Raw genomic sequence first — 26562 nt, forward strand, 5'->3', positions numbered from 1 at the left:
CAAATTCCATTGCTGTCTATGAATCCTGCTATCTCACCAATTACTAGCCACGAGACAACAATCATTTCCTACAATCTAGATTTCGTCCTAGGACACATCTCTGCTAAATTTCTTGGTCCTTCTTTTAAGAAAGTGGTCAACAGACCAAAAAATATTATTCTCATATTCCAGCATAGAAGTGAATTGATTTTATAATGAATTACGTTTATAAACTGATAAGTTATTCCGAATTTGTACTGTAAAATTTAAGAACGTATTAGATCAGAAAAGTAAAAAGAAAATTAAATGAAAGCAACTTCACATACCTTTTCCCTTTCTTGAAGTGGCAACTATACTTGGGATAGTCATACAATTCAGTCATTCTCTCTTTGTATAAACCTCTGATAGGACACTGCTCAAGAAATGGTACAGTAATCTTGTTCTGGGCCTCCACAAAAGCCTGGAGAGAAAATTTAAATGAACAAAGCAAGTCAGATATAAAGTTTTCCATGGGGAGTGTTATCCATTAATATGTATCAGCAAGATTCAGCAATTTTACTCCTGGGAATATATCCTAAGGAAACAAAAACACTACGTCGAAGAGATATCTGCACCCCCATGCTCACGGCAGCATTATTTACAATAGTCATGACATGGAAACAACCGAAGTGTCCACTGGTGGATGAATGAGTAAAGAAAAGGTGTGGAATATATATAGACAATCAAATATTATTCAGTCATAAAAAAGTAGGAAATTCTGCCATTTGGGACAATATGGATGGACCTTGAGGACATTACGTTAAGTTGAACGGAGAAAGACGAATACTGTATGATCTCACTCGTATGTGGATTCTTAAAATACAAAACAAAACAAAAGCCCCAAACTCACAGAAAAATCCGATCTGTGGTTATCAGAGGCAGGGAATAAAGGGAGTAGAACTGGATGAAGGTGGTCAAAAGACACAAACTTCCAGTTATGAGATAAATAAGTACTAGAGACGTAATGCACAGCATGATGACTACAATTAACACTGCGATATGATATATATGAAAGCTGTTAAAAGAGAATAAATCCTAAGAGTTCTAATCACAAGGAAAAAAATAGTTTTTTTCTTTCTTTTGATATCGGTAGGAGATGACGGATGTCAACTAAACTTGTCCTGGTAATCATTTCATGACACACGTAAGTCAAATCATTATGTTCAACACCTTAAACTTATACAGTGTTGTACATCAATCATATCTCAATGAAACCTGGAAAAAAAGGATTTAAAAAATGTATCAGTGAAAGCATATTTTCCCTCAATAAATAACAACAACTAATACTTCCATGGCACTAAGTATGCACCAAGCAGGTATTAACTCATTTAGGACTCATAATCCTATACAGAAGGTTCTGTTTTAGCCCAGCTTTCTGGATGGGGAGACTGAGTCTTAGAGTGGTCAAAAAGGTGCCGAACATCACGCGGCTGCGAGTGGCAGAGCTGGCTCCCAAATCCACGCTCTAACCAAACACAGTATCAGCTACTCAGATCACGCACTGTCAAGACACTACACTCACCCTGTGCAAGGCTCCACGCCCCTCAGCAGCTGGTGAGCCCCAAACATCAGAGTTAAAGAAACCAAGTTAGAGATACCTAGGTACTACTTTATCAACTTTTGTTTTTGGCCGCGTTGGGTCTTTGTTGCTGTGCACGGGCTTTCTCTAGTTGCGGCGAGCAGGGGCTACTCTTCGTTGCGGTGCACAGGCTTCTTCTCATTGCGGTGGCTTCTCTTGTTGCGGAGCACGGGCCCTAGGCGCGTGGGCTTCAGTAGTTGTGGCACCCGGGCTCAGTGGTCGTGGCTCACGGGCTCTAGAGCGCAGGCTCAGTAGTTGTGGCACACGGGCCCAGTTGCTCCGCGGCATGTGGGATCTTCCTAGACTAGGGCTCGAACCCGGGTCCCCTGCATTGGCAGGCGGATTCCTAAACAACGGCACTGCCAGGGAAGTCCCATATCAATTTTGTTTTTGACAATCTTTCTAAGACCTTCTACCCTTGTCAACTCCAGAGAACTTTGCTAAATGCTGAAACTAAAGAATATTTAAAACAAAATTGGAAAGTGAATTGAGTAAGTATGTCAACAATAATGGTTTATAAGATGAGCAAGAGATGGCCTGCAGGCCATCAGGAGACCCTGGCAGCAAAAGCAGGGGAAGGAGCAGTTTTTACAACAGATCAGTTGTATCCAAGCCTAACCTATCTATAACTAAGCAGTTAGAAAATTTACAATACTATAATAATACTATAAAAACTTGGCTTCATAATAATTCACATCTGGCTATTAGAAATGAAACAAGAATAAATGTATCAGCTCTAAATTCAATCGAAGGTTTAATTAGATGTCTATACAAAGGTAAAACCCTTTTGATAGGAGAAAACTTCAGGAAATTAACAACTTGCTATATTTGGAATGGCGGGCAAAAATGCGTTATTATCAGAGTTCATCCAGATCTAAGGGCCGACCCCAGCTCCAAACGGTTTCTAAACGGGCTCTCCTACACAAACCACTGACCCCACCCTGGAGAACCACGATTGTATGCTGAGAGAAAGCTGTTCTAAAACTCGAAGTTTACAATGCACTTGAAAACAAGTGAGAAAGAGTGTGAGGTGTGAGTACAATGATGAATAACAGCTTTGCAAGAGGATAAGTTCAAGAGAAATGAAACTGTTATGGGTCACATTTCTTATTTCATTCAAACAGAAAATAACATTGACTGAGTCCCACAGAAATACAACTCCAACTGCTTATCGCGAGGGACTGGCAAACCTCGCCCTGGCCTGCTTTCCTATGGCACTCAGCTTAGAATAGTTTTTATATTTTTAACTGTTGGGCAGGTGGGGGTGGGGGGAGGGGCGGGCTGCAAACCCAGCAGTGGCCTAGGTGGCTCACATCTCCAATATTTCCTGTGTGGCCCTTCACAGGAAAAGTTTGCTGACCCCACTCTATCTCATTAAAAAGTGTCAACAAGGAGATTAACTCTTGTTTTTTAGTTACAAAGTCAATGCACAGCTGCGAAGCCACGCGGGGGCAGCGTTCTGGAGATCGCTCAGCGTGTGCAAGAGCATCACCTGATTTCATGGGCGAAGGAAATGCCAGGCCTCCTTTACAGACGTGGAAAGGGAGGCAGGTGGCACGGAAGGCACTCGGCCAGCACCACACAGCGAGGGACCGATACTGCTGCAGCGGAATCATGTTCTTCCAGTCACTGTAACAGTGACCGCGGCCGACTCCTTGCCTGATACTGGATGTGGAGACAAAGCAGACCCACTGGGGAGAAGGCAGGCAGCCTGGGCTTCCTCTGATCTCCTCCCGCTTGGGCTGGGCAGCCCCATCAGCGTGCTGGAGTGTCGACAAGGATTTAATGTGAACCTAGTGTGCGTCAGTACCGATCCCGGCATGGTGGGTGGAGGGGTGAGAAGTCCAATTCAAGATCCCTGCCATTGTGGAGCGAACGTTCTCCCGGGGGAGACAAGACACAAGCCAAGGGTTGTAGAGAACAGTCAGTCCTAAGGACGCACGCAGGGTAGCCGTGGAGCGAAGCTGCTACACGAAGTAGCATCCACGAGGCGCGCAGCTCCTGAACCGCTACTGCCAGCCACGGCGAGCGCAGGGACCGGGAGGGGGCGCCACAGCAATGTGACGCTGCTGGGACATCTCCGTTACATTTCACAAAAATATAAAGCTCCCACGGAAATTTGAAAACCATCTTTCACCACCAATCCTGGGCAACACTGGGATGGGGGTGTCCTTACTTCTAGCAGGATGGCCAGGGAGGCTCTTCTGAGGCTCTGAATTGAGATCTGATAGGCAAGAGGGAGCAGCTCTGTAAAGACGGGAAGAGCATTCCAGGCCAAGGAAACTGCAGGTGCCGGGCCCTGGGCGGAGAAGCTTGGCAGGTGAGAAGAGTAGGGAGGTCTGGGAGGCTGGGGATGAGTGAGAGAGACTGAGACCCAGGCAGGAGCTAGATCCCGTGGGCCCTGGTGGGCAGATGTGAAGTTTGAGTCTTCATTCCAAATGCAAACAAGCTATGACTGGGTGAGCAGACAGTTACATAGTCTGCTTTACCTTTTCAAAGGACTACTCTTGCTCTGGGTGGAAAACAGACTATAGGGGAGCAAAAGCAGAAATAGCGAAGCCGGTTAGGAAGCCGGGGCAGCGGTCCAGTGAGAGACAAGGCCAAGTGGAATGGCTGGTCTCTAAAGGAGCAGGAACGACCACTGTAATGGGAGTAGGGACAGAGAAGATGGGCACAGCTCATGCTCACATCTAGATTTGATGGCTATTTCCCAGAAGGGCCTCGCCAGAACATTCTAGCTGCTTAGGGCTCCCACCCTGAGGCCCCAGCAGACTGAGGGTCTTGGCTGGCCCCTTCCCCTTCCACTGGGGGTCCTCTGAGGAGGGAGCCCTGCAGACTTCGTTTCCCTAATCCGTCTGATTTGTGTTTGTACGAGGCTGCATCTAGGCCTTATACCCCGGATCTTGGAGGACCACGGCGGGTGCATGAGTCATAGATCCTCAGTTCATTTTCCCTGGAAAGGTGGAACTGCACCCTCCCACGGTTTCTCTATCTTGCTTTGCTTCTCAGGTACAGTTACAACTGCTGCAACAGAACCCATCTCACCCCAAAGCAGGCACACTGGCTTTTCTCACGTAAACTGTTCAGAAAACCATTAAGCCAGCCGTCGGAATGCTACTAAATAACTAGGCTCATTATATACAATCTTGCTACCTCTCACCCACAAATGTTAGCCAATTACTTTAACTAGAGCAATATTTAAAGACTGCACCCTTCCCAGTCCAGTATCTAGATGCAAACAGTGTTCAAGTTCTTAAAAGTCTAAGTTCCGTCATAGTGTACATATTTATAATTTGGGCAAGTCCTTTTCATGAAGGTGGGTACAAATTTTCTGTAAAGGGGCTTTGTGAAATACGGGGTTCCAAAGAATGCCAGTAATGCCTTCTTGGTCATTTATGGATTTAATAGTCTGGCTTCTGGGTCTGAAAATTAGAACAAATTTGGGGGAAAGGGAAAAGAGGTATAAGGATAAAGAAAAGAAAAACTGGAGGAATTGCAGAACGGTAAAGAAGCAGGGTGAGGGGAATGAAATTCTCCTTGTCCCTCACGAGTCTCAGCATCGAAAGTCACACTCCAGGATATTATTAAAATCACTGAAACCTGAAAGCCCATGAAATGACACCAGCAGCTGAGCCTTTAAAGGGGATCACCAGTTTAGAGTTCATAGCTACGGGTGAGTCTGAAAATATTGTTCTAAGAACGGCTGCTCAAAGCTAAGAAATCCAATTCACATTTCATTCTGCCTTGACTATCAGAAATCTTCAAAGCAAAGTTCCAGTTATGCAAGACGATGAAATCTGAGAGCTCTGCTGTGTAACACCGTGCCTGTAGTTAACGATGTCATACCGCACACGTTAACGCCTTAAACGCTGTTCAGAGGGCAGATCTCACGTTGAACGCTCTTACCATAACCTACAAAAAACAACAACAAAACAAAGCTACCTGGCAAAGGGTGGCTCGGTTTGGGATCTGGAGGTGCCTTTACCTTCACTGTCTTCAGAAAGAATTTTTTTCAAGTTGTCCTCATATGCACTATGCTTTAATCCACAAAATATCTCAAGTCCTTCTACAAGCACAATTTTTACATATAGGAATAAAAAGGATGCGTACAGCTCCTCATTAAATAGATATGTATACAGAACATCACGACGGGCAACACAGGACTAAACAGACGAATCACATGGATGAGATAAGAGCTACAGGAGAACAAGTGAAGGGGAAACTACTGCTGGGATAGGGTGGTGTAGGCCTTGGGGAGTGGGGCAGGCAGGCAGTCCAATGCCCAGGAGGGACTTCCAGGTGGGAGACCCACTCCATCATGGGTACCACCCAGGTGAAACCAGGGATGGTGCTATCCGCAACCCACAAACTTAGAGGAGTTTCTGTTGCAAATTATATGTAGGTGTGTGTAAATATATTCCTTATTTAAATATATAGATACACACACACACACAAAGACACGCACATATGAATGAGCTGGTTAAAGCAAGTGGTTGGTGCCACAGCACGGCCTGGCAGAAAACCCCGATCGTAGTCATGTGTGAAGGGCTGAGAGCATCCTGGAGGCCAGAGGAGGACGCACACCTGGACCCCCTCTCCCTGCTGGGAGCGTAGCAGAATTCGGAAATGACTCTCCAAGTGCAGGGATATGCCCATAAATGAGAAGGCAAGAGGTGGCAAAGCTCATCCCGGAGGCTGCAGGAGGACCCAGGGCCAGGAGGGCTGGACGGTCACATGGAAAACCAGAGGCATGCCAAACAGAGAGTGAGAGGCAGCTGCAGGAGACAGCTTTAGAAACGGAGACTATGGAGGAATGGGGTAATGTACAGGACAGATTTAGGAACCTACACCCAAAAGAGAGAAGAGTGTCCCTTATTTTCCAGTGTGCTCCGAACTTTCAAACATTAGCAGTCCATCAGATGACAAAGAAAAGCTTGCTCGGGTCACGGTGGTAACTACAATGCCATTACCTCAACCCAGAGAGGGGCCTTTCTCTTCCTGGTCCCACAAACCCCTCTAAACCCCAAGGACGAGTCACGTCAAATCCAACGGGCGAGAGCCCAAAACCCACGGGGCTTGTCCTTGAACATTAAAAGCCCAGAGTGGGTCCCTCTCTTCTCTCTGGGACCATCTGCTCTCAGGTCAGGAAGGCTCCCACTAAGCTTCCCGCTGCATGTGGGTAACAGACCAGGTGGGGCCTTCCAGAAGCCCTGCCAGGACTCTTTCCACCTTCTCTGCCTGTCCCGCTGAAGGCAAATCAACTTGTTCCCTCACTGGGCTAGTTACTGTCAATCAAGGGGGAAGGAAACAGAAAGTCTCATTTTGACCTTAGATTCAAGCCTTGTTCTCAGATCTCGCCATCACCAGGGCGCCCCTTCAAAGTCGGAACACTAACCCTTTTTGGCTCCGTTCTTCGGTGTACACACTACTGACCAGAAGCCTGGCAAGGGCAGACGTGATCTGCACATCAAATCCAAACCTAACTAAAAATCCAACCGGGAGGAAGTTAAACACGTACAAATCCTCTCTTGAATAATTCTTGGATCAATGAGGGAATCCAAACTATAACAAGAGTATTTGAAAAATAAGAAAAACTAAAACATTAAGAATTAAAGTTCTTAATGCAAATCACAACTACAATGAGGTATCACCTCACACCAGTCAGAATGACCATCACCAAAAAATCTCCAAACAATGAATGCTGGAGGGCTTCCCTGGTGGCGCAGTGGTTGAGAATCTGCCTGCTAATGCAGGGGCAACGCATTCGAGCCCTGGTCTGGGAGGATCCCACATGCCGCGGAGCAACTAGGCCCGTGAGACACAACTACGGAGCCTGCGCGTCTGGAGACTGTGCTCCACAACAAGAGAGGCCGCAATAGTGAGAGGCCCGCGCACCGCGATGAAGAGTGGCCCCCGCTTGCCACAACTAGAGAAAGCCCTCGCACAGAAACGAAGACCCAACACAGCCAAAAATAAATAAATTAATTAATAAACTCCTACCCCCAACATCTTCTAAAATAAAGAAAGAAAGAAAGAAATGCTGGAGAGGGTGTGGAGAAAAGGGAACCCTCTTGCACTGTTGGTGGGAATGTAAATTGATATAGCCACTATGGAGAACAGTATGGAAGTTCCTTAAAAAAGCTAAAAATAAGAGTTACCATACGACTCAGCAATCCCACTACTGGGCATATACCCTGAGAAAACCATAATTCAAAAAGAGTCATGCACCATAATGTTCATTGCAGCTCTGTTTACAATAGCCAGGACGTGGAAGCAACCTAAGTGTCCATCGACAGATGAACGGATAAAGAAGATGTGGCACATATATACAATGGAATATTACTCAGCCATGAAATGAAACGAAATTGAGTAATTTGCAGTGAGGTGGATGGACCTAGAGTCTGTCATACAGAGTGAAGTAAGTCAGAAAGAGAAAAACAAATACCGTATGCTAACACGTATATATGGAATCTAAAAAAAAAAATGGTTCTGAAGAATTTAGGGGCAGGACGGGAATAAAGACACAGACGTAGAGAATGGACTTGAGGACACGGTTAGGAGGAAGGGTAAGCTGGGATGAAGTGAGAGAGTGGCATGGGCATATGTACACTACCAAATGTAAAATAGATAGCTAGTGGGAAGCAGCCACATAGCACAGGGAGATCAGCTCAGTGCTTTGTGACCCCCTAGAGGGGTGGGATAGGGAGGGTGGGAGGGAGACGCAAGAGGGAGGAGATATGGGGATATATGTATACATATAGCTGATTCACTTTGTTATACTGCAGAAACTAACACACCACTGTAAAGCAATTATACTCCAAAAAAGATGTTAAAAAAAGAAAGAATTAAAGTTCTTAGAATGTGGTAAAAACACTTCGAGTTGAGATCTGTTTCTTTTCGGTACCTTTAGGAAGCCCCACTGATAGACTGGGGGTGGAGTGGCTGAGGTGTGACCTCTGCTAGCCATCAGAGTACCTCTCCCCAAGATCCAGAGCCAGGCAGGACATCCATGCAGGATGAGGCTCGAGGCTGATCTAAGGGCTTTGTTTCATGAATCCCACACACACTGGGGCAGCTGACCTGATCTAGTCCACAGTACGGATTCAGGAGTGTACCTGGAACAGGCTCGGGGGATGGTGTTGGTGCCTGGGTGTGCCATATGCTGAAGGACAGCGCCCACACTGTGATTGATGAGGTACATCTGGCCCAGGGGAGGTGCTCTGTACCCAAATAAAAAGGCTGGGCCTGGAAAATGAGTTACGACTGCGGGAAGCTTGGGGTTTACCCTCTCTCTTGATCAGATTTTATCATTTCTGGGTGCCGGCAGCTTACGCTGAATGTCATAGAAAATGTTAGCGATACCTCTGTGTTCTAACTATGCTAACTCCTTTCTACATTCTTCACATAAGTAAACCCTGTTCATTTTCATAAGCAGAGTCTTTCACCAATTCTTCTCTACATGTAACAGTCAATAACGTAGCTATGAACCCAGGCTAAGTAACCAGAATCCTTTTTCAGGGACTGGGGTGAACACTGGAAGGAGAAGTAATCTTATGAGATTTGGGGTTGTCAGGACTGTGTAAAGCCTGAAGGGGCAAGGCCCGTCTTTCCCTACCATGCGGGAGAGGCTGCTAGAAAACAAAACAACCAGAGAAAAGCAGATGACCTAAGAGACAAAGAGAGACAGGTTTCCAGAAATGTCATGTGCAGTCCCAGCTCAGGCTGTGCCTAAAGGCATGTACTGATCTTCAATTACGTGAGCCACTCAGCTCCTTTTTTTTTTTTATATGAGCTAGAGTGAGCTGGCTTTCAGGTGCTGCTCGTCAAGAGTCCTGACTGATACAGCTCTTCCAGGAGCCGCTCAGCTGGCCAAGCATGGGCAGGCTAGGAGGGGAGGAATCCACCAGAAGCTTGCCCAAGGGCTGGGTAGGGAAGCCTGGAAAAGGTGATCCACCAATGAGAAAGAGTGAAATTTAACTAAACGTTCAAACCAAAAAGTTTTAAAGTAACAAAGCGAAATAAAAAGAAATTAATGAGCTAGAAAATTAAAGAGTACAACTTACAAGGCCTAGAACCATTTCTTTCTAAAAAGACAAACAGCAACCAAAAAACTCCCATGCATTCAACCAAAGTGCTGGCTAAACCGATCAAAAAAGGGAGAGAACTTACAGATGCTGGAAATTTGAAATAATAAAGAAAGAGAGACAGGGACTTCCCTGGTGGCGCAGTGGTTAAGAATCCGCCTGCCAATGCAGGGGACACGGGTTTGATCCCTGGTCCGGGAAGATCCCACATGCCGCGGAGCAACTAAGCCCGTGCGCCACAACTACTGAGCCTGCGCTCTAGAGCCCACGAGCCACAACTACCAAGCCTGCAGGCCACAACTACCGAAGCCCACGTGCCTAGAGCCCGTGCTCTGCAACAAGAGAAGCCACCTTCTCTGCAACAATGAGAACCCTGTGCACCGCTACGAAGAGTACCCCTGCTCGCTGGAACTAGAGAAGGCCTGCACGCATCAATAAAGACCCAGCACAGCCAAAAAAAACCCAAGAAACAAATAGAGACACAAACAAGGAGAGTAAAGTCATTATAAGAACTATTTCACATAATCCCCTGTTAGTAAATTTTAAAATCTCAATGACATGGACAATTTTCTAGGAAATACAGATGACTAAAATTGATCCAAAAAGAAAGGAGATCTAAACAGAGCCCAAGAAATAATTGCAGTAAAAGAATTTGTCCCAAATAGCTCTAAAGATGAGGCCTTTTAAATTATCAAGCAGCTGGTTCCTGTGCTATTTAAACTATTTAATAATAAATGCAATGGCAAGCATTTATTAAGCACTTACTTGTGTCGACCACTCTGCTCCACGGTTCAAAAACATTATCACTTGGGCTTCCCTGGTGGCGCAGCGGTTGGGAGTCCGCCTGCCGATGCAGGGGACACGGGTTCGTGCCCCGGTCGGGGAAGATCCCACATGCCGCGGAGCGGCTGGGCCCGTGAGCCATGGCCGCTGAGCCTGCGCGTCCGGAGCCTGTGCTCCGCAACGGGAGAGGCCACAGCGGTGAGAGGCCCGCGTACCACAAAAAAAAAAACAAAACAAAACAAAACATTATCACTTAATTTTACCCACAACAATACACAGTAGTTTTCTCCAGATTATAAATCAGGAAATTGAAGCTTAGGGGCTTCCCTGGTGGCACAGTGGTTAGGAGTCTGCCTGCCAATGCAGGGGACGTGGGTTATAGCCCTGGTCTGGGAAGATCCCACATGCCGCGGAGCAACTAAGCCTGTGTGCCACAACTACTGAGCTTGCGCTCTAGAGCCCGAGAACCACAACTACTGAAGCCCGCGCACCTAGAGCCCACGCTCCACAACGGGAGAGGCCACCGCAATGAGAAGCCCACGCACCGCAACGAAGAGTAGCCCCTGCTCGACGCAACTAGAGAAAGGCCATGCACAGCAATGAAGACCCAATGCAGCCAAAAATAAATGTAAAAAAAGTTTTTTTAAAAATTGAAGCTCAGAGAGGTTAATAAGCATGACCAATGTCACAACTCTGATAAAATTGTGGAGTTAAGATTCAAACCTGTCTTTCTACCTCTAAAGCTGTTCATTAAATGAATATAAACAGGTTCCAAGATTTTGAAGGGTTCTCATCAGCGCTGGGGAGAACAGGGCAGAAAAAAATTCTGGAAGAAGGGAGACAAGTTAGGAAGCTACTGAATGCCTAGCTCGGTGGCAATGCATGCCTGAACCAGGCAGTGCCAGCAGGGATAAAAACAAGAAGGGTATGAGATTTTACACAGGCAGAACTGGAGCTCCAGAGAATGCTGTGCATGATTAAATAGAGAGCTGACCCAAATGGCCAGAGTGCCATCCAATGTTATACAGGAGAGACCCAGAAGTCTTTATTGTGACACATGCCTTGTTTTCCCCCAATGAGAAAATTAGAATCACAAACACTGTCCCTCTAATTTACAAAGACGCTATGAACAAGTGAGGCATCTATGAGAACCTTAACTCCTTGAAAGTGCGCTATATAAATCAAAGGTGTTATTACTGTTCTCTAATCATGTCTAAGCTTTCTCTAGGGCAGTTTTCCCAAGCCTTCTGGGTCTTAAGAATTACCTGGTGAGGTGATTGGGAAACAGATTTCTACCCAAATCAGATGCTACAGAAGTAGAGCTTGGGCATGTCTATTTTTAACAAATACCCAGGTGATTTTTATGACTGAATGCTTTCCCCCTGGACATGGCAGCATGGGCTGGTGAATGGATTCCAGATACCTAAGAGAAAAGAAAGAGGCTCAGAAAAGTCAGTTATCTTTGTTCTTTAGTTGTTAGTTCTTTAATAACTGTTTTCCCAAAGATACCATGTCTGATATCAGCATTTCTCATAGAGGACATGTAGATTATTGGAACCAAAGCCGAGGAGCTGCCTATGGGGAAAATATTAATGTTAAATGTACACAAGCACCTTAAGAATTTCATCAATGGTTTGGGGTCTGCTTTTCTAAAACGGAGCTTTCCCTGGTGGTGAACAAATGGGGCAAGACTCCCAGCCTCTACTCAAGATGTGGCTCAGCCTCCTTTCGGCACTGACCTCTAGCAGCTCAAAGGTTAAGTGGTTCGCCCAGCTCCAATCTCTGGTCTCCTAGGCTGATGTGTGAGCCCAGGCCAGCATGGGCCACATCTGTCTTGCTCATGACAACACATCCCTCTCCTCACCCCCATTTAACCCAATGCTTGGTGCAGTGGGCACACTGGTAAACCCAGGACAGGGGAAGAAGGGGAGGGCATGAGCACATATGGAGAAGGAAGGGGAATGAAACCAGTGGACCTATGGCATTAGGGCCAGCCAGCATCCATTCTCCTCCCCAGGGCTCTACCCTGCGTAGTGAGATACTAACTTCACATAGCTGTCCTGCCACTACAGAAGCCGAAGAGGGTCCCTAAGGCTTTTACCAAATCTTTTTTCATTGTCACAGTACAGCCAAGGAGTGAGCACACATCTGGAGCTTGGCCAATCAAAACTCCCTCTCCTGGGATGCAGTCACTTGAACAAGTGACAGAGGGCCAGATCACTGTAATCACTGATGCCATCAGCAGTGCTGGGTGAAAAGTGGAAATTCCCACCATGGAGTCCCACAACTGTCTGGTTCCTGCCTGCTCTAAGCCTGGCCCTCAGTGCATCCCAGGAGCTGGCCTCATATCCTTGCTATGAATTCCTTATTTGCCTAACATGGCCAGAATTCATTTCTACTGCTTGCCTCAAAAACCTCATTACAGAAAGCAAGAGAAAGAAGACAGAAAAAGACAAGGGAAAGCACTGCTTAGAAAAGAGGATGGCCCAGGACCAGCAAATTCTATCATACTTTTGACAATTACCCCATGCACAGATCAAAAGGATGTCATTCTCTAAATACATATTTCAACTGTGGATTTATCAGAAGTATGTTTGCGAACATACATAAGGCCAGACATTTCTGTAGGAGGTGGTGAGACCTTTAAGACCTGAGACGCCTTGCAGATTGAGATGATATGTGGTAACGGACTTACCTAGAGCATTTCCTGTTTCCCCTAGAGGAGGAACAACACAGTAGTAATTCTCAATCCAGGTCCTTACATGAAACATTAATGAATGGATGGCAGGGCGTTTCACAGGCCAGCTTTGCCAGTGGGTTCAGAAAACACCAATTAAAAGAGGCACTACCAAATAGCTTTAAGGTAATGTTTGGCCTAGTTCAGTCGTCGTCCTTTAAAACAACTAAGCCATACTTAGATGCCACAGTTCCGTTGGCGGAGGTGTGGGGAATTCAATGCTTAGAATTTAAGTATCTTTTTCTAAAAAAACTAGAATTCAAAAGGAAAATCCTGCTTCATTTTGTGGATGAAAATAAAAAGACAGAGGCGTCTTTAAAGTTCAACATCCTGAGTAAGCAAATAAGAGGACTAGAGGCTGAAGGTCTGCATCTCAAAACACTGAAGCAGCAGCGCCCAGGAGGTATCATCTTTGTACAGAGCTCTGCTGTGTGGGGAAAATGAATTTTTACATGCATTTTCTCAGTTGGGTGTCATTAAAACCTTGGAGCTAGATGAATTGAGCGTGACTATACTCATTTTATAGATGAAGAAAAGGAATCCCAGGTAAGGTAGCTGGCTGTGCTCAAAGGCCAAGAAAATGAAAGACCAAGGGCTATGACTTCTATTCCCATCTGGCAAATATTGTTTCTCCACCCTGCCTCCCAACAGAGGTGGCATGGGAAACGCCTGGAAACTCACAGGATGAAGGAACTACTTAAAAAGAGGATATTCACAGTTTGTCCTGAAGTCTTCGAAAGAACACCATAAACCAAACCCAAAACCTAAAGTCTCCTATGCTGTTAATTATATGCAGTATTCCTCAGTTCCCAGTCAGCTTCATCTGCTGTCTGTTGGCTTAGAGACACTGAACTGGCCCTTCATGTTAGTGGAAGTCCTGGGAGCAAGCTTCCACGGTTGCCTCTGCGGCCTGACAGCCTGAGGGGGAAATGCAAGTGGACAAAAGGATCGTGGCTCACCCAGCTCCCCACCAGTTCTTGCCCACGCTGGCTCTGCCCCACTTTAGGAAAGCACACCGCCCAGGGAGATCTAGGCCAGACTGATACCAGCACAGAGCAGCAACTCCTCACGCTACCTGCTTTTAGGGTTAACCTCAAAGAACAAAAACAAAAGCAAGCAAGCAAAGAAGAAAACCACATATTAGGATAGGCAGAAAGGATCCCAGGGAAAGGTGTCGACTGCCCTCAACTTTGTTCTCCGCCGACCTCTGTGACATTAAAATACCTACACAGAAATCCTAGGCTATTTAAATACCCTAGAGATGATCAGAAGTCCTTTGAGATTTAAATCTTTCCTGCCAAGGAAGGGAACAGTGCGGGCAGAAAGGGGACGTTTCCAGCTTCTTTACCTGTAAGACTGAGGGACTGTTCTGTTGATTACCTTCACAGCCCCTTCTCAGCAGGTGTAATGGGCGACCCCCAACTACTCAGACAAATGGGGTGTGGGGGAAAAGACCTACATTCTGTATTCCTTTGATCCTCTCTGAAACGAATGGTGATGTAAGTTTTTAGAAGGACTGAACATAAAAACAATTTTTTTTCTTTTTTTTTTTGCTGGTTCCTATTAAGAGTTCTTCTCTCATGATCCACAGGGATGGAGCTGTTGTTACTGTCCTTTTGCCTGAGGCAGCTCTCAGAGAGGGAAAAATAAATTAGTCATTTGATATCTGCAGCCGGTATTCTACATTTGCTTACCTCCTGTACCAAAGCCCCAGGACAGAGCTTCTGTGGAAGCCGGACTTATGACAGCAGCTATCTCGTGAAAGGTGTAAATTTTTCCTTTCTGTATCTCCCCCTTCACTAACTCAGTAACAAGTTCTGGAATATTCAACCAAGAGGCCTGAAGCCACAATACGATGGAGTAAAATGGGGAGACTCTTCAAAAGGCTACAAGGACATTGCTTCTATCTGGACTTTAGGGCTGCAAAACCAAGCCCAGGGATGCAGAGAATTTCTCACTATAAAAGAGGGGCGCAGATGGTGCCACGTGGACTGACTGCACCACGATGGACGGGGAGGCCAGGGGAAAGAAATACGCATTCGGTACTCTCACAGGGACCTGACAGCGAGACGGCTGCTTCCGTAAACTGCAAGGGATTGAGAGGCAATGCAAAGCTGAGGGGGCACAGCAGTCCCCTTGCTGGTGACATAAAAGTCTCTACTATTCCCCAGGGCGTGTGGTCCACCTGCACAGTGAAGAACACAGGACCATGGTAAGGTCACTGGATTTGGCAATGGGGCTGCTGCTGATCACGAAGAGAATGGTTTATATTGATGGGAGACAGGACAAAGGAAGAAGGGCTATCAGCTGCATGGAGGGGCATGCAGAGTGGCTTATCGACAGGAAAAGAGGAGATGGCCCGTGATAGTATCTGAAATGAGATCTGAACAGGGCACACCCAAAGGGGCCAGGACACCAACTGAGAGGAAGAAAGAGGCTGCAAAGAGCTAAGGCTGAGTGTGGGGTTTGGGGTTCACTTGTTTGTGTCCCACAGGAAACTTAGGAAGTTAAAGATTAGGAAGTGAATCACATGCACATTACTGTCAGTGGGTGGGGGATGGGTGTCTTGCTATTAGTAGTCTGGAGGCTCAAGTTACCTCGGTGTCAAAATATCGGTGTGCATCAAGGCTGCTACACACTTCCTTCCATGACCTGCAAAGGACAAGCTTTTTTTTTTTTTTTTTAAATAGATTGATTTATTTTTATTTTTGGCTGCGTTGGCTCTTCCTTGCTATGCGCGGGCTTTCTCTAGTTGCGGTGCGCGGGCTTCTCATTGTGATGGCTTCTCTTTGTTGCTGAGCACGGGGTCTAGGTGTGTAGGCTTCAGTAGTTGTGGCTCGTGGGCTCTAGAGCGCAGGCTCAGCAGTTGTGGCGCATGGTCTTAGTTGCTCCGCGGCATGTGGGATCTTCCCGGACCAGGGCTCAAACCCGTGTCCCCTGCACTGGCAGGCAGATTCTTAACCACTGCTCCACCAGGGAAGAGCCTGCTGAATGGGAAGTATGGACTGACCACCTGTTGGGACCTGCTTATCTGTCTTCAAATCCTTTTTAATGACTGCAAACCTCCCTCTCTGCCATCTCACACTGAAAACTTTCAAGGTTACCCTGGTGTCCCATTTACCCCAGTGAGATTTCACTATGGTTCAGACACCTCAAGAGTATATCACACTTACGAGATGTCTAAAGGGCTTTTAACCCAGAGCCTTCCCTTTATCTTATTACTGTTTAGGTTGTATTTCCATACAGATGCTCCTAGAATCACACACATACTTTATAAAGTTGTAATCAGTGGGAGCACTACAATCTTGCATCCTTCTCCCACTTCATATTCTACCTTAAGCACTTTTTCACTTAGAAAGCAATCTTTACAGCCCAACATTTTAATAGAGGCATGTACTATTTCGTTAAGCAGATCCACCAGATTTGACTTAAAACACTAAACTATTGTTGGAAATGGCGATTTCCAATTTTTCACTATTAAAAATAATGCCCCAGGAGCTTCTCTGGTGGCGCAGTGGTTGAGAGTCCGCCTGCCGATGCAGGGGACAGGGGTTCGTGCCCTGGTCCGGGAAGATCCCACATGGCGCGGAGCGGCTGGGCCCATGAGCCGTGGCCACTGAGCCTGCGCGTCTGGAGCCTGTGCTCTGCAACGGGAGAGGCAACAACAGTGAGAGGCCCGCGTACTGCAAAAAATAAAATAAAAAAAATAATGCCCCAAACTGGCCCTTTTCTAGATCTCCCTATTTCTGAAGTGACACTAGTACTCTCCCAGTAGGCCTGAAAACTCTTCTTCCTTAGGTATTTGCTTTTTGCTATCAGATGGGTTGATTTCTCATCATTGCTATTGATTTTACGTTTATTTGGTACATACTCACGTCACTTGAACGCATTAATTCTAAAAAGTTTTCAGTTGTTTCCCTGAGGTTTTCTAGACACATAATCACAGAATCTATAATTAATGATAATTTTATTTTCGCCTGTACAAATTTCAGTTCATGTTTTATCGCACTGGTCAAAGCTTTGCAAACATACAAAAATAGTAGTGACAGAGATATTCCAGCCTAGCGCTTAGATTGTTTTGAATATTTATCTTATTAAAGTTATTTCTATTTTTAGCTTTGGATTTTCTTTAATTCTTAAAATATTAACTAGGTTAATTATAGAATATAGGTTTACTTAATCTATGAATGTAATAATATTAAATTGTTCTTGAATTCCTGTGACAAATTCTGCTTTTTTTTTTTAACCTGCTAACATTATTTATAGTCTTTACATCTATATTCACAAGAAAGGTTGGTCCCTATCTTCACTGTCCAAAATGGTAGCCACTAGCCACATGTAGCAAATGAGCAACTGATCACGTGGCTGGTCTGAACTGATATATGCTATAAGTATAAAATATACACTGGATTTTGAAACCTTACTTTAAAAAAAAAGAATGTAAAATATCTTAACAGTATTTTATATTCATTACATGTTGAGATGTTAATATTTTGAGTATACTAGATTAAATTATTACAATTAATTTCATCTGTTTCTTTTTACGTAATGTGGCTACTAGAAAACTTTGAATTATCTACGTGGCTTACATTATATCATCTACTGGGCAGTGCTGAAAACACTGTTTCCTCTTTACAAAGCCTGAATTGACCTCAAAGAAACAACTGAGTTGTGTAGGATCTTCTACAAACTGGAACATTTGCTATAAAATAGGGTTACGTGGGCCTTCACAGCTTGAAAGAATTCACCCAGATTCAAGTCCCCACCACCACTGTCTTTGAGAATTTTCTAAGTTACAAGTCTGCTCTGAGATTCTTTTATAAAGGATAAAGCCTCAAATGCCAGGAACTCTCAGAGTTGGATAACCTATATTAAATACTAGATTAAATCAAAGACTTAACGACAGCATTTCAGATCTTAGTATAAATGAGCTATCAATGTTCCTCACTTCCGGGCTGGTTTTTTATTGAAAATGTAACAAGCAGTTTTTCTTTGATTTAGAGGTTACGTGAAGATTTTCCTTTACACCAAGGTATGGCTAATACACCTGTGTGTACGTGCCTCTCACTGTGAGTAGAAAATGTTCCTGCTGCTCTTCTGAGCGTTAGAAAAACACACTCTGTCTTTTCAGTCTGAGACCGAAACTTCACTCATCAGATCTCAGATGACAACTAGCTCGCGTCAATAACGAGGCTGTTTAGGGGGGACTGGGCAAGGTGTGTATGGAGAATGCAGGGGGAAGGCACGGGCTGCAAAGCCCTCTGACACCTGAGGTACACCGTCTGAAAAGGTCAGTGTGGGAGGGGGGTGGGGGGAAGCCAAGGGTACCTGCAGGAGGACATAGAGAGTCCCACAGCAAGCACAGACATGAATATATCCCTATAGCTTGCATTTCCAAAGCTATTACACCCAGAGTCTTTGATCTTTTATCATTTCTTTAATGTGGACTGCCTGGGTTCCACTGGACTGCTTGGGTTCCACTCTTACTAGCTACATGAACTTGGACATGTTACTTAATCACTCTAACTCAATTTCTTCATCGGTGAAATGGGAAAAATAAAAAGGCCTATGTCAGAGTTTGAGAACTGAATGGGATAGGGTATGCAAAACTACCAGTGAAGTGCCCTGCACATAGTAAACAACCAATCAATGTATACCACAAAAATAACAGTGCATACGTCAGTGTCATTAGCGTCTATCCAGTATTGACTGCAAGATCATCAATTAGCAAAGTTTCATCTACTAGTAAGTGGCTCGTCAACCACAGGACCAGCCATCATCAATTAAGGAACAGCAAAGTATGCATCCATTAACACGTAAACAAAAACTGAGTCGTTCCAACACAGCTGCATCACTCAATCACCATCAAAGGCTGAAGGAATCCAGGTTGTACCCAATATCTCAGACAAAGTAATCGTCATAGAGACAGTCCTTGGGGACAGTTTTCCAGCGATGCACAGGAAGTTCGTCTCCTTCCCTCCATTACAGGCTGTGAAGCTGCCTGTGACTCTCCATTCCCAGGCTCAATCCCTGTCTCAGCTCAGCCTAAAGCTGGATGGTCAAGGTCATCTGTGGCAGAGTGGAGGTGAGGAGGCGGCCCACACCTGCTCCCTGCTCCGCTTAGCCTACCTGCGAAGCTGGAGCCTTCGCCTGCCCCTCAAGTGACCCATTTGTTTCTCACCTGGGGATGGCTACCCATCAACCTCTATAACCCACTGCTTCACCAAAGGAAAATGAAAACCCAAATACCAATCATTCTCACCCAGGAGACCTCTGTCTTTCTTGAAGGGAATCAGGAAAGGGTGAGAATGAGGGAGTATAGACAGAAGTAAAAACCATTAGAAAATCTCAAAATGGTGGTGTGCTTACTTCAAGGGAAAGGACAGGGAAGAAGTTTTAAGAGTTTCTGCAGTGGGCAGAGGAGGAGAAAAATGCTAGCCACGAAGAACAGCTGAGAGCGGCAGAAAGGAAAGCAGGCAGGCCAGTGCTTCGGAAATGAAGAAAGACTTGATTCCTGCCTCTACTTTCTCCTCTTCCATGTATCATCGTGCCTGGCTAAGCCCTTCCCTCCACTCCGTTCCTGGTGAAGCTTTTCCCTAAGGACATGAAGGAGGTGGAGTCTGCAACCCCACTGACCAGGGAGTGTGAAAGGGTTGGGGATGGGGGATGGGCAAGGAGAGAATCCCGATTCCACTAGCCAGGTCCACATCAGAAGGGAATGCCTTCCTGGAAATTCTGAACTGCCTTGGAAATCTGAGTTCAGTTCTCCAGAGAACACTGGTATATACGGTGGCAAGGGACCACAAGATATAAGAGCAGCTAAGACATAGGCTTTTAGAAGCTGGCCTAGAGAACTACTCAGCATGCATTAACATTTTTTTTTTAATGGGAAATGTACTCTGGGATTCTAAAGAAGCTCAAATAAACTTCTGGAATGCTGAGCACATTAGAAATTGTATACATATTTTTACATACTAAGTTAGCATGGCTATAAATAAAAGAGTCAAGGAACTCAGAGTGGACTGGAGAAACACTATTCCCTCAACCAAGCAAACTTAACCACATAGAGTATATGTAAATAATGAATCTCAAATGACAAGTCTTGGGCACTCCAAGGAGGAAAAAATATCCATGGGACATGGCACTTAGAGGTAAGCTTCATTAACGAAATGAGACTTCAGCTCAAAATACTACGTTTCTCCAAAAGAATAGGAAAGCTTCATATTTTTACACAGAGTAGAAAATTCTCCCCCCACCCCCTTATAAAATATAAGAAGATGCTTAGAATTTAGTTCTCTTATAATTTTATTGTTGTTGCATTAAAATCAATAAGTAATCTATATGACCAGCATTCAGTTTTCAGGACCTGGTACTTCTTAAATATATACGATTTTCTTTCCTTTGGAGAAAATGTATTAGGCAATTTTTTCCTTCACATAATTTTTCTGTAGGTTTTCATTTTCCTTTGGTAAAATTCTGTTTTCCTTCTTTCAAATATTTTCATTTCAAATAGTTGGTTCATTAGTGTCCCTATAAACCATGAACATTATTCAAAAGAGTTACGTGATCTTCTATGGGACTAAAAATGCTTTCACCTCTTTCCCATGAATCATTTCACAGAAAAGTGGTAGTATCAACATGTCTATTCACCCTCTCACTGCAGACAACACAGGATGATACCAGAAGGGAAACGCCACGGTTATTGATGTCTAGGGTTTGGTCTGAGCTACAAAGGCCGCCTTGTGTTTATTATTATTGTTTTTTACATCTTTATTGGAGTATAATTGCTTTACAATGGTGTGTTAGTTTCTGCTTTATAACAAAGTGAATCAGTTATACATATACATATGTTCCCGTATCTCTTCCCTTTTGCGTCTCCCTCCCTCCCACCCTCCCTATCCCACCCCTCTAGGCGGTCACAAAGCACCCAGCTGATCTCCCTATGCTATGCAGCTGTTTCCCACTAGCTACCTACCTTACGTTTCATAGTGTATGTATGTCCATGCCTCTCTCTCGCTTTGTCACAGCTTACCCTTCCCCGCCTTATCTTTAATGATAAACCCTAATTTACCTTTGTCTGCTCGCTGTCTGGGTCTTCAAGCCAAGCGTAAGGGTCACAGATTTTATGCCCATGATAATCCTGTACCTGCAAAAGACAAAATATGGTATTAGATAACTAGTGTCTAATCCCAAGTAAGTTACTACTTTCCGAATGTGGTACAGAGATAGGAAAGGGGCAGTCAGAAACAGCCCAATTGGCTCACTGGCAACGTGTCTGCCCAAATTACCACATGAACCAAAGCTGGCAGGTTCTCAAAGGTGTCAAGCCACCCTTCATGAAAAGAACGTTTTAGCTAGAGAGGGAAGAAAGATGAAAGGTCAGAATAGGAACCGCTCCATCTGTACAACACAAAACAAAGGCCTGCCGCTGTGCTAAAGAAACTTGAAAACGTGTTGTCGTAGCAAAGCACAGAATTACACAATGCAGTGGGGATGCCGGAAGGGCACGCTTGGGAGGGAGCCACCACACACGAGTGCATTGCCCTGTTCTTGCTAAGCTGACTGATGATTAGAAAATCTCCCTACAATGTACAATATGACCCGTTGTGCCTTTAAGTCTGAACTGCCAAAAAGCAAGTTAACTAATGTGCAATGATACTAAGTGACGTCAGCTGAGAAAGCTGACTTACATGCCATAAAAGAACGTTTCTAAAACTGAAGCTTTTCTTCCGTTTAGTGCACTGTTATGAAATGCTTTCTTTCACTGTGTAGGAAAGGAGGCACAAAGGCCTCACGCATTGGGACTACCCTGATATTTGATGAATAAAATTGCCGAGTGCAAGAAGGGCCTGACTGAGGGGACACTTCCAGGAGCGCTCACAGGAGCTTATCTTCAGAACCACGTGGAAGCTTCTGAAAAACCAAATTCCTGGGCCTGCCCTCAGAGATGGAACGAGACCAGAAGAATGACAGGGAGTCGCCACTCCCCAGGTGATGATGCCTAAAGAAACCATCCACAGGTAAATGTCACTGCAGAACCTCTCCATTTCATACTCACGTGATTAATCTAATCAAATGAAACCACATGGACAACGTCTTTCCAGTCAAGTCTCTCTCAACAACTCATTAACATTCCGGCTAAGGCTTCTTATATGAGGTTGTCCAGAAGACTACCAGTGCCTCCAATGAGTTTTGCATCTGTCTCCTTGTTTTGTTCTATAATACCAAAATGTAAGGGCTATTTCCGAAGGAAAGAGAACACTCTCCTGGAAAAGGAAAACCTGCTGTTTCTACTGCTGGTCAAAGTTTCAGCGTGACTGCTGGCCAACTGAGAAGAATCTCCCCCAAGCCTCAAACCTCAGGCTTTCTGCAAGGGGTCAGCATCTGTCCTCATCTGGTGCCAGAGGAGAGCACCTGGGGAAATGCACACCTGGAAGAACGGGCAGTTCAGGTGGAACACAGGAACTGTTCTCAGCAAACAATGACTGACAAGTGCAACTGACAAAATCAGACGAAAGCCTTCCAGATGAGTCTTCCTAAAATTACCAATTTTCAATCCTTACCAAAAGCCTCTCTAAATTTTAGCTGATTATCATCGCTGAAGAAAAGCTTTGTCTTTTCTTCTCATCCGCAAGTGTCTTACATTTTACACACCTTGGAATGGTTACAAAATATGCTTACAGTAACAACCATCTTTTTCTCTGTCAATAAGGAATCAAAAAAATTTAAAGTTGTGAAAGATCTTCCAATCCAGTATTTTTAGGAGCGATGTCAGGCACAAGATGGCAACACGCCCAGGGCCATACAGAGTTCAGAATCAGCGCTGTGACTCCAAACAAGCTGCCAACAGCTTTTCCCCAAATATTCCTTGGAGGGGACAGACCGGACACTTAAAAAATGTTCCTCGATTATGATGCCGTTAGAACACAGACATAGCCAAAGACTTAACTTTTCATAAAGAAGGGGAGAAGATGAACTGCAAGTCATCTTAGTATTATGGCTAAGTGAAGGTGTTGCCAAGTGCTAGACCCAAAGCAATGAACATTTGCTGAATATCCATATTGTTGTACCTGATGCGTTAAAGCAACCCTGTAAGAGAGATGATGATATTCCTATTTTCCAGACTACAGAATGCAATTCACAGAGACTGGAAGGCCACAGATTTACCGTGAGCTAAACACTGCGCCATAGCCACGTTATCTGATTTGGTCCTCACTGGGAGGTTATTAACCAACTCATTTTTCCAGATGAGGAAACTGAAGCTGGAGAGAATTAAAGCAATTGACAAGGGTCAGACTGTTAATAAGTGGGAGGGAGGACTGTGACCCACCCTGAGCCGACCTCAAAGCCTGTGGACTCAACCTTTGGCTAATGAAGCAGGCCAGTCCTGAACTGGCAGGTGCACAGCTGGACCTTGACTCAGAACCCAGTGTATCCTACACTGGACTGCCTCCTGAATGGTGTTTACCTCTGAGCAAACAGCCCCATCGCCATCTAAAGCAGACTGAAGTTAGTTATTAAGCCGACATTTTTAACCAGGACAAGAAACTGATTCTCTCCAGGAGAATCCCAGGAGCCAAGTGCCCTCCCTCCATCCCGCCCACTCCCTACATTTTTCTTTTACAAGATGATACCCTACAAATGGGGTGATCTCATAGCTACATCCCCTGAACTCAAGTTGTGCAGTATCTGATTCTCCCATCTGATTTAAGTTTGCAAACCATGCCTTATTTTCCCGAGAGGCTTTAAAAATAGAGTCCTGATAAGACACTGTTACTGTTCAATATTTCACTTGTATTGTTCAACAGCTCACCTGCTGCCTTCAGGATGAAGTGCAGACTTGTACACACAGCACGCAGAGCCCATCAAACCTGGCCCCATTTTCTTTTTTTTCCCTTTCCAGCCCCCTTCCAAGCTCATCCACCCACGGATATTCTGGCCTTCCTGCCATCCTAAAACAAATGCAATTCCATGACTGTACAGCCCTACATAACGATGACTTTAAGTCACACGCCAGAAATGTCCTTTCTACCTTAACCAAATTAATCTCATCCTCCTCTGTGTTCTCCACTCACCCTATACCTTCTTCTAACTGCTGTAGCAGGCCCGAATTCCCTGAGGGCAACACTCTCGGGGGGGATGGGCAACGGCATTACAGTGGAATGGCAAGGTTTCCAAAACTCTGCTCACTAAAGCAGAAATCCACCACAAAGGGTTGCATGCTCCAACCCCACAGTTCAGCAGGAGACTGTGCAGTACGTAGCTGGAAGATGCTCAAGGGAGAGAGACAGAGAGCTACAGCAATCTCTAGCACCTGCTGGAGAGAAACGAACCCATCCTAGAAATCAAGACTACAATTTGAGCAAATGCATAAGTCAAGCCTAGGGTTAGTAATCAGGACTCTGTCACAGGAAAAAGATACTCCATGCAGGCTATCAGGGCTGGGATAAATACACTGGGATCCACAGAGCAGGGTCCAGGCTGGACCAGAACCACATCTCCTTGGCCTTGAGGTCGATCATGAGTGCTCTGATGAAAAGGAACCGGAGAGTATTAAAATCCACGGTATACTCTTTCAAGTTAATTCTTCATAAGCTTTCTGATGTCTTCAAAAAATCCTCACTTAACCCTTTCCAGAACTGTAAAACACAGAGAAGTGAACTGTAGGATTTTGGTAACCCGAAAAGGGGAAAAACTAAGCAAGAAGCAACCCCACCTTTAAAAATAAAACAAAACAAATCTAAAACAGCACTTATCAAGCCACATAATAGTTCTTTATAATTTTAATCTCTCCTGAAAACTCAAGGATTCTCAAGAACCAAACTGAGATATTCATGTCTTCCCATTACTAAAGTCCGTTACACTGCAGGGCTGGACCATCATGTGAATGAATGAATGAATGATGATATTCTTACTACAGCAGCAAGTAAGCTCTGTGATTAGCCAAGCCGGCCCTAATAGTTCACATATGGGAGATAAGGCCTGTAACAGGTAAGTGATCTGCCAAAGAGCATCCAGCGAGTGAGTGACAGAACCAGAACTAGCGCTCAGTTCTTCTTACTTGGTCTTTCCTCTTTTCCATTCTGGCTGGATCACTTTACTCCCAGACACAAAGGAAACAACTCTCTGAACCACAGGGATAGAGCTTCTTGGGCGTCAGAGTAAATTTAATAAGCAAGCAGCTGAACCGGCTGAGAAAACATGGTTACCAGATGACCACAGGTCAAAGAAACCATGGATGCATCAGTGTCACTTGGGAATCTTAATTTAAAACAATACGTCCTTTACTCTAAAGCCCCAGTACCCTTTATCCCCAAATGAGACTGCTTTAAAGTACAGACTTTCTGGCATAAATCGGGTCAAAGCAAACAGAAAAAAACCTAGAACTGTATCATACAAAAATCTTTTTTATTTGGATTCCATTTTAAGTAATCTGAAGAATTTGGCTATTCCTACCAGAATCATGCCCACAACACTTGGATTTACTCCAGTTCTTAAAATGCCAAACTAATTTTTACACACACAAAAAGTGTTTGCCCAGAATTCCACCCTGGGGACCTCAACAGTGACCCTGAGGTCATCTACAGCTGAAGGAAACGGTGGCTAACCCCTGCACTAGGCAAAACTTCATTCTTTAAAAGGCCATCCTCTCCCCTTCGAAGACCTCGTCTCGCGCCCACCAACTCCTGTTCTAGTTTAGGAACACTCGGATCAACACTGCCACAGCTCGGGGCCCTGCTCCACCTTCCCCAGGACTCCACCTCGGCCCGGCCCTGCATCCCCAGCGCCCGTCGCCCAGCGCTCGGCCAAGAGCAGGGGAAGCGCTCGATACACGTTTTAAAATCGAATGAATGAACTTCAACTCTAAGTATTTTTAATTTGTGAGTTGAAAAAGTTTGCTTTTGTTTTATAATTGGACATCACCTACACGCATACACACTTTTTCCTACCACCATATTTAAGCCAGAGCCTCCTCCGGTCAAAAAGCAGTGACACGTTCTGTCTTCCCGCTCCCTTAAGATGCCCATTACCACCTGGGCGTCTGCCCTTGACCCCGCTGATCTCCTTAGGAAGCGGCCCAGCGGCGGCTGACCACCGACTCCGCCGCCAGCAGGCGGAGGGGGGCCGCCACCAGGGCCCCCTCGGCTAGGGAGGAGCCCGGCGCCCCCCGCCCGGCCTTGCAAACAAAGGCCGAGGGGGAGGGGAGGGCAGGAGGGGAGGGCAGGGGGCGGCGAGGGTACTCACGGCGGTCTCATCGCGGTACACGTCGGGGTACTGGAAGGACAGCATGGCCGGGGGCGCGGGGGCGGCGCGGGCTCCGGAGCGGTCGCGAGGTGGCCGGGCGGGCCGCGGGGAGAGGC

General features: G+C 45.3%; 1 protein-coding gene across 2 annotated transcripts in view; it reads right to left on the minus strand.

Annotated features, from left to right (window-relative positions):
- PREP (prolyl endopeptidase) overlaps positions 1-26556 on the minus strand; it is a 136681-nt gene extending 110125 nt beyond the window's left edge. The window contains exons 1-3 of one of the 2 annotated variants that reach the window (XM_029223820.1): positions 26447-26556; positions 21273-21347; positions 306-439 (exon numbers count right to left, since the gene is read on the minus strand). In XM_029223820.1, coding sequence (XP_029079653.1) covers positions 306-439; positions 21273-21347; positions 26447-26491 — 254 coding nt within the window. In that variant the 5' untranslated portion in view covers positions 26492-26556. Of the gene's footprint in view, positions 1-305; positions 440-10446; positions 10559-21272; positions 21348-26446 lie in introns of those variants that run through there. The other variant, XM_029223821.1, reaches the window with a different exon arrangement.
- Positions 26557-26562: the final 6 nt, after the last annotated feature.

Source organism: Monodon monoceros, unplaced genomic scaffold (assembly GCF_005190385.1).
Source record: "Monodon monoceros isolate NGI ecotype Baffin Bay Population unplaced genomic scaffold, NGI_Narwhal_1 Super_Scaffold_15, whole genome shotgun sequence".
NCBI classification, from domain to species: domain Eukaryota; kingdom Metazoa; phylum Chordata; class Mammalia; order Artiodactyla; family Monodontidae; genus Monodon; species Monodon monoceros.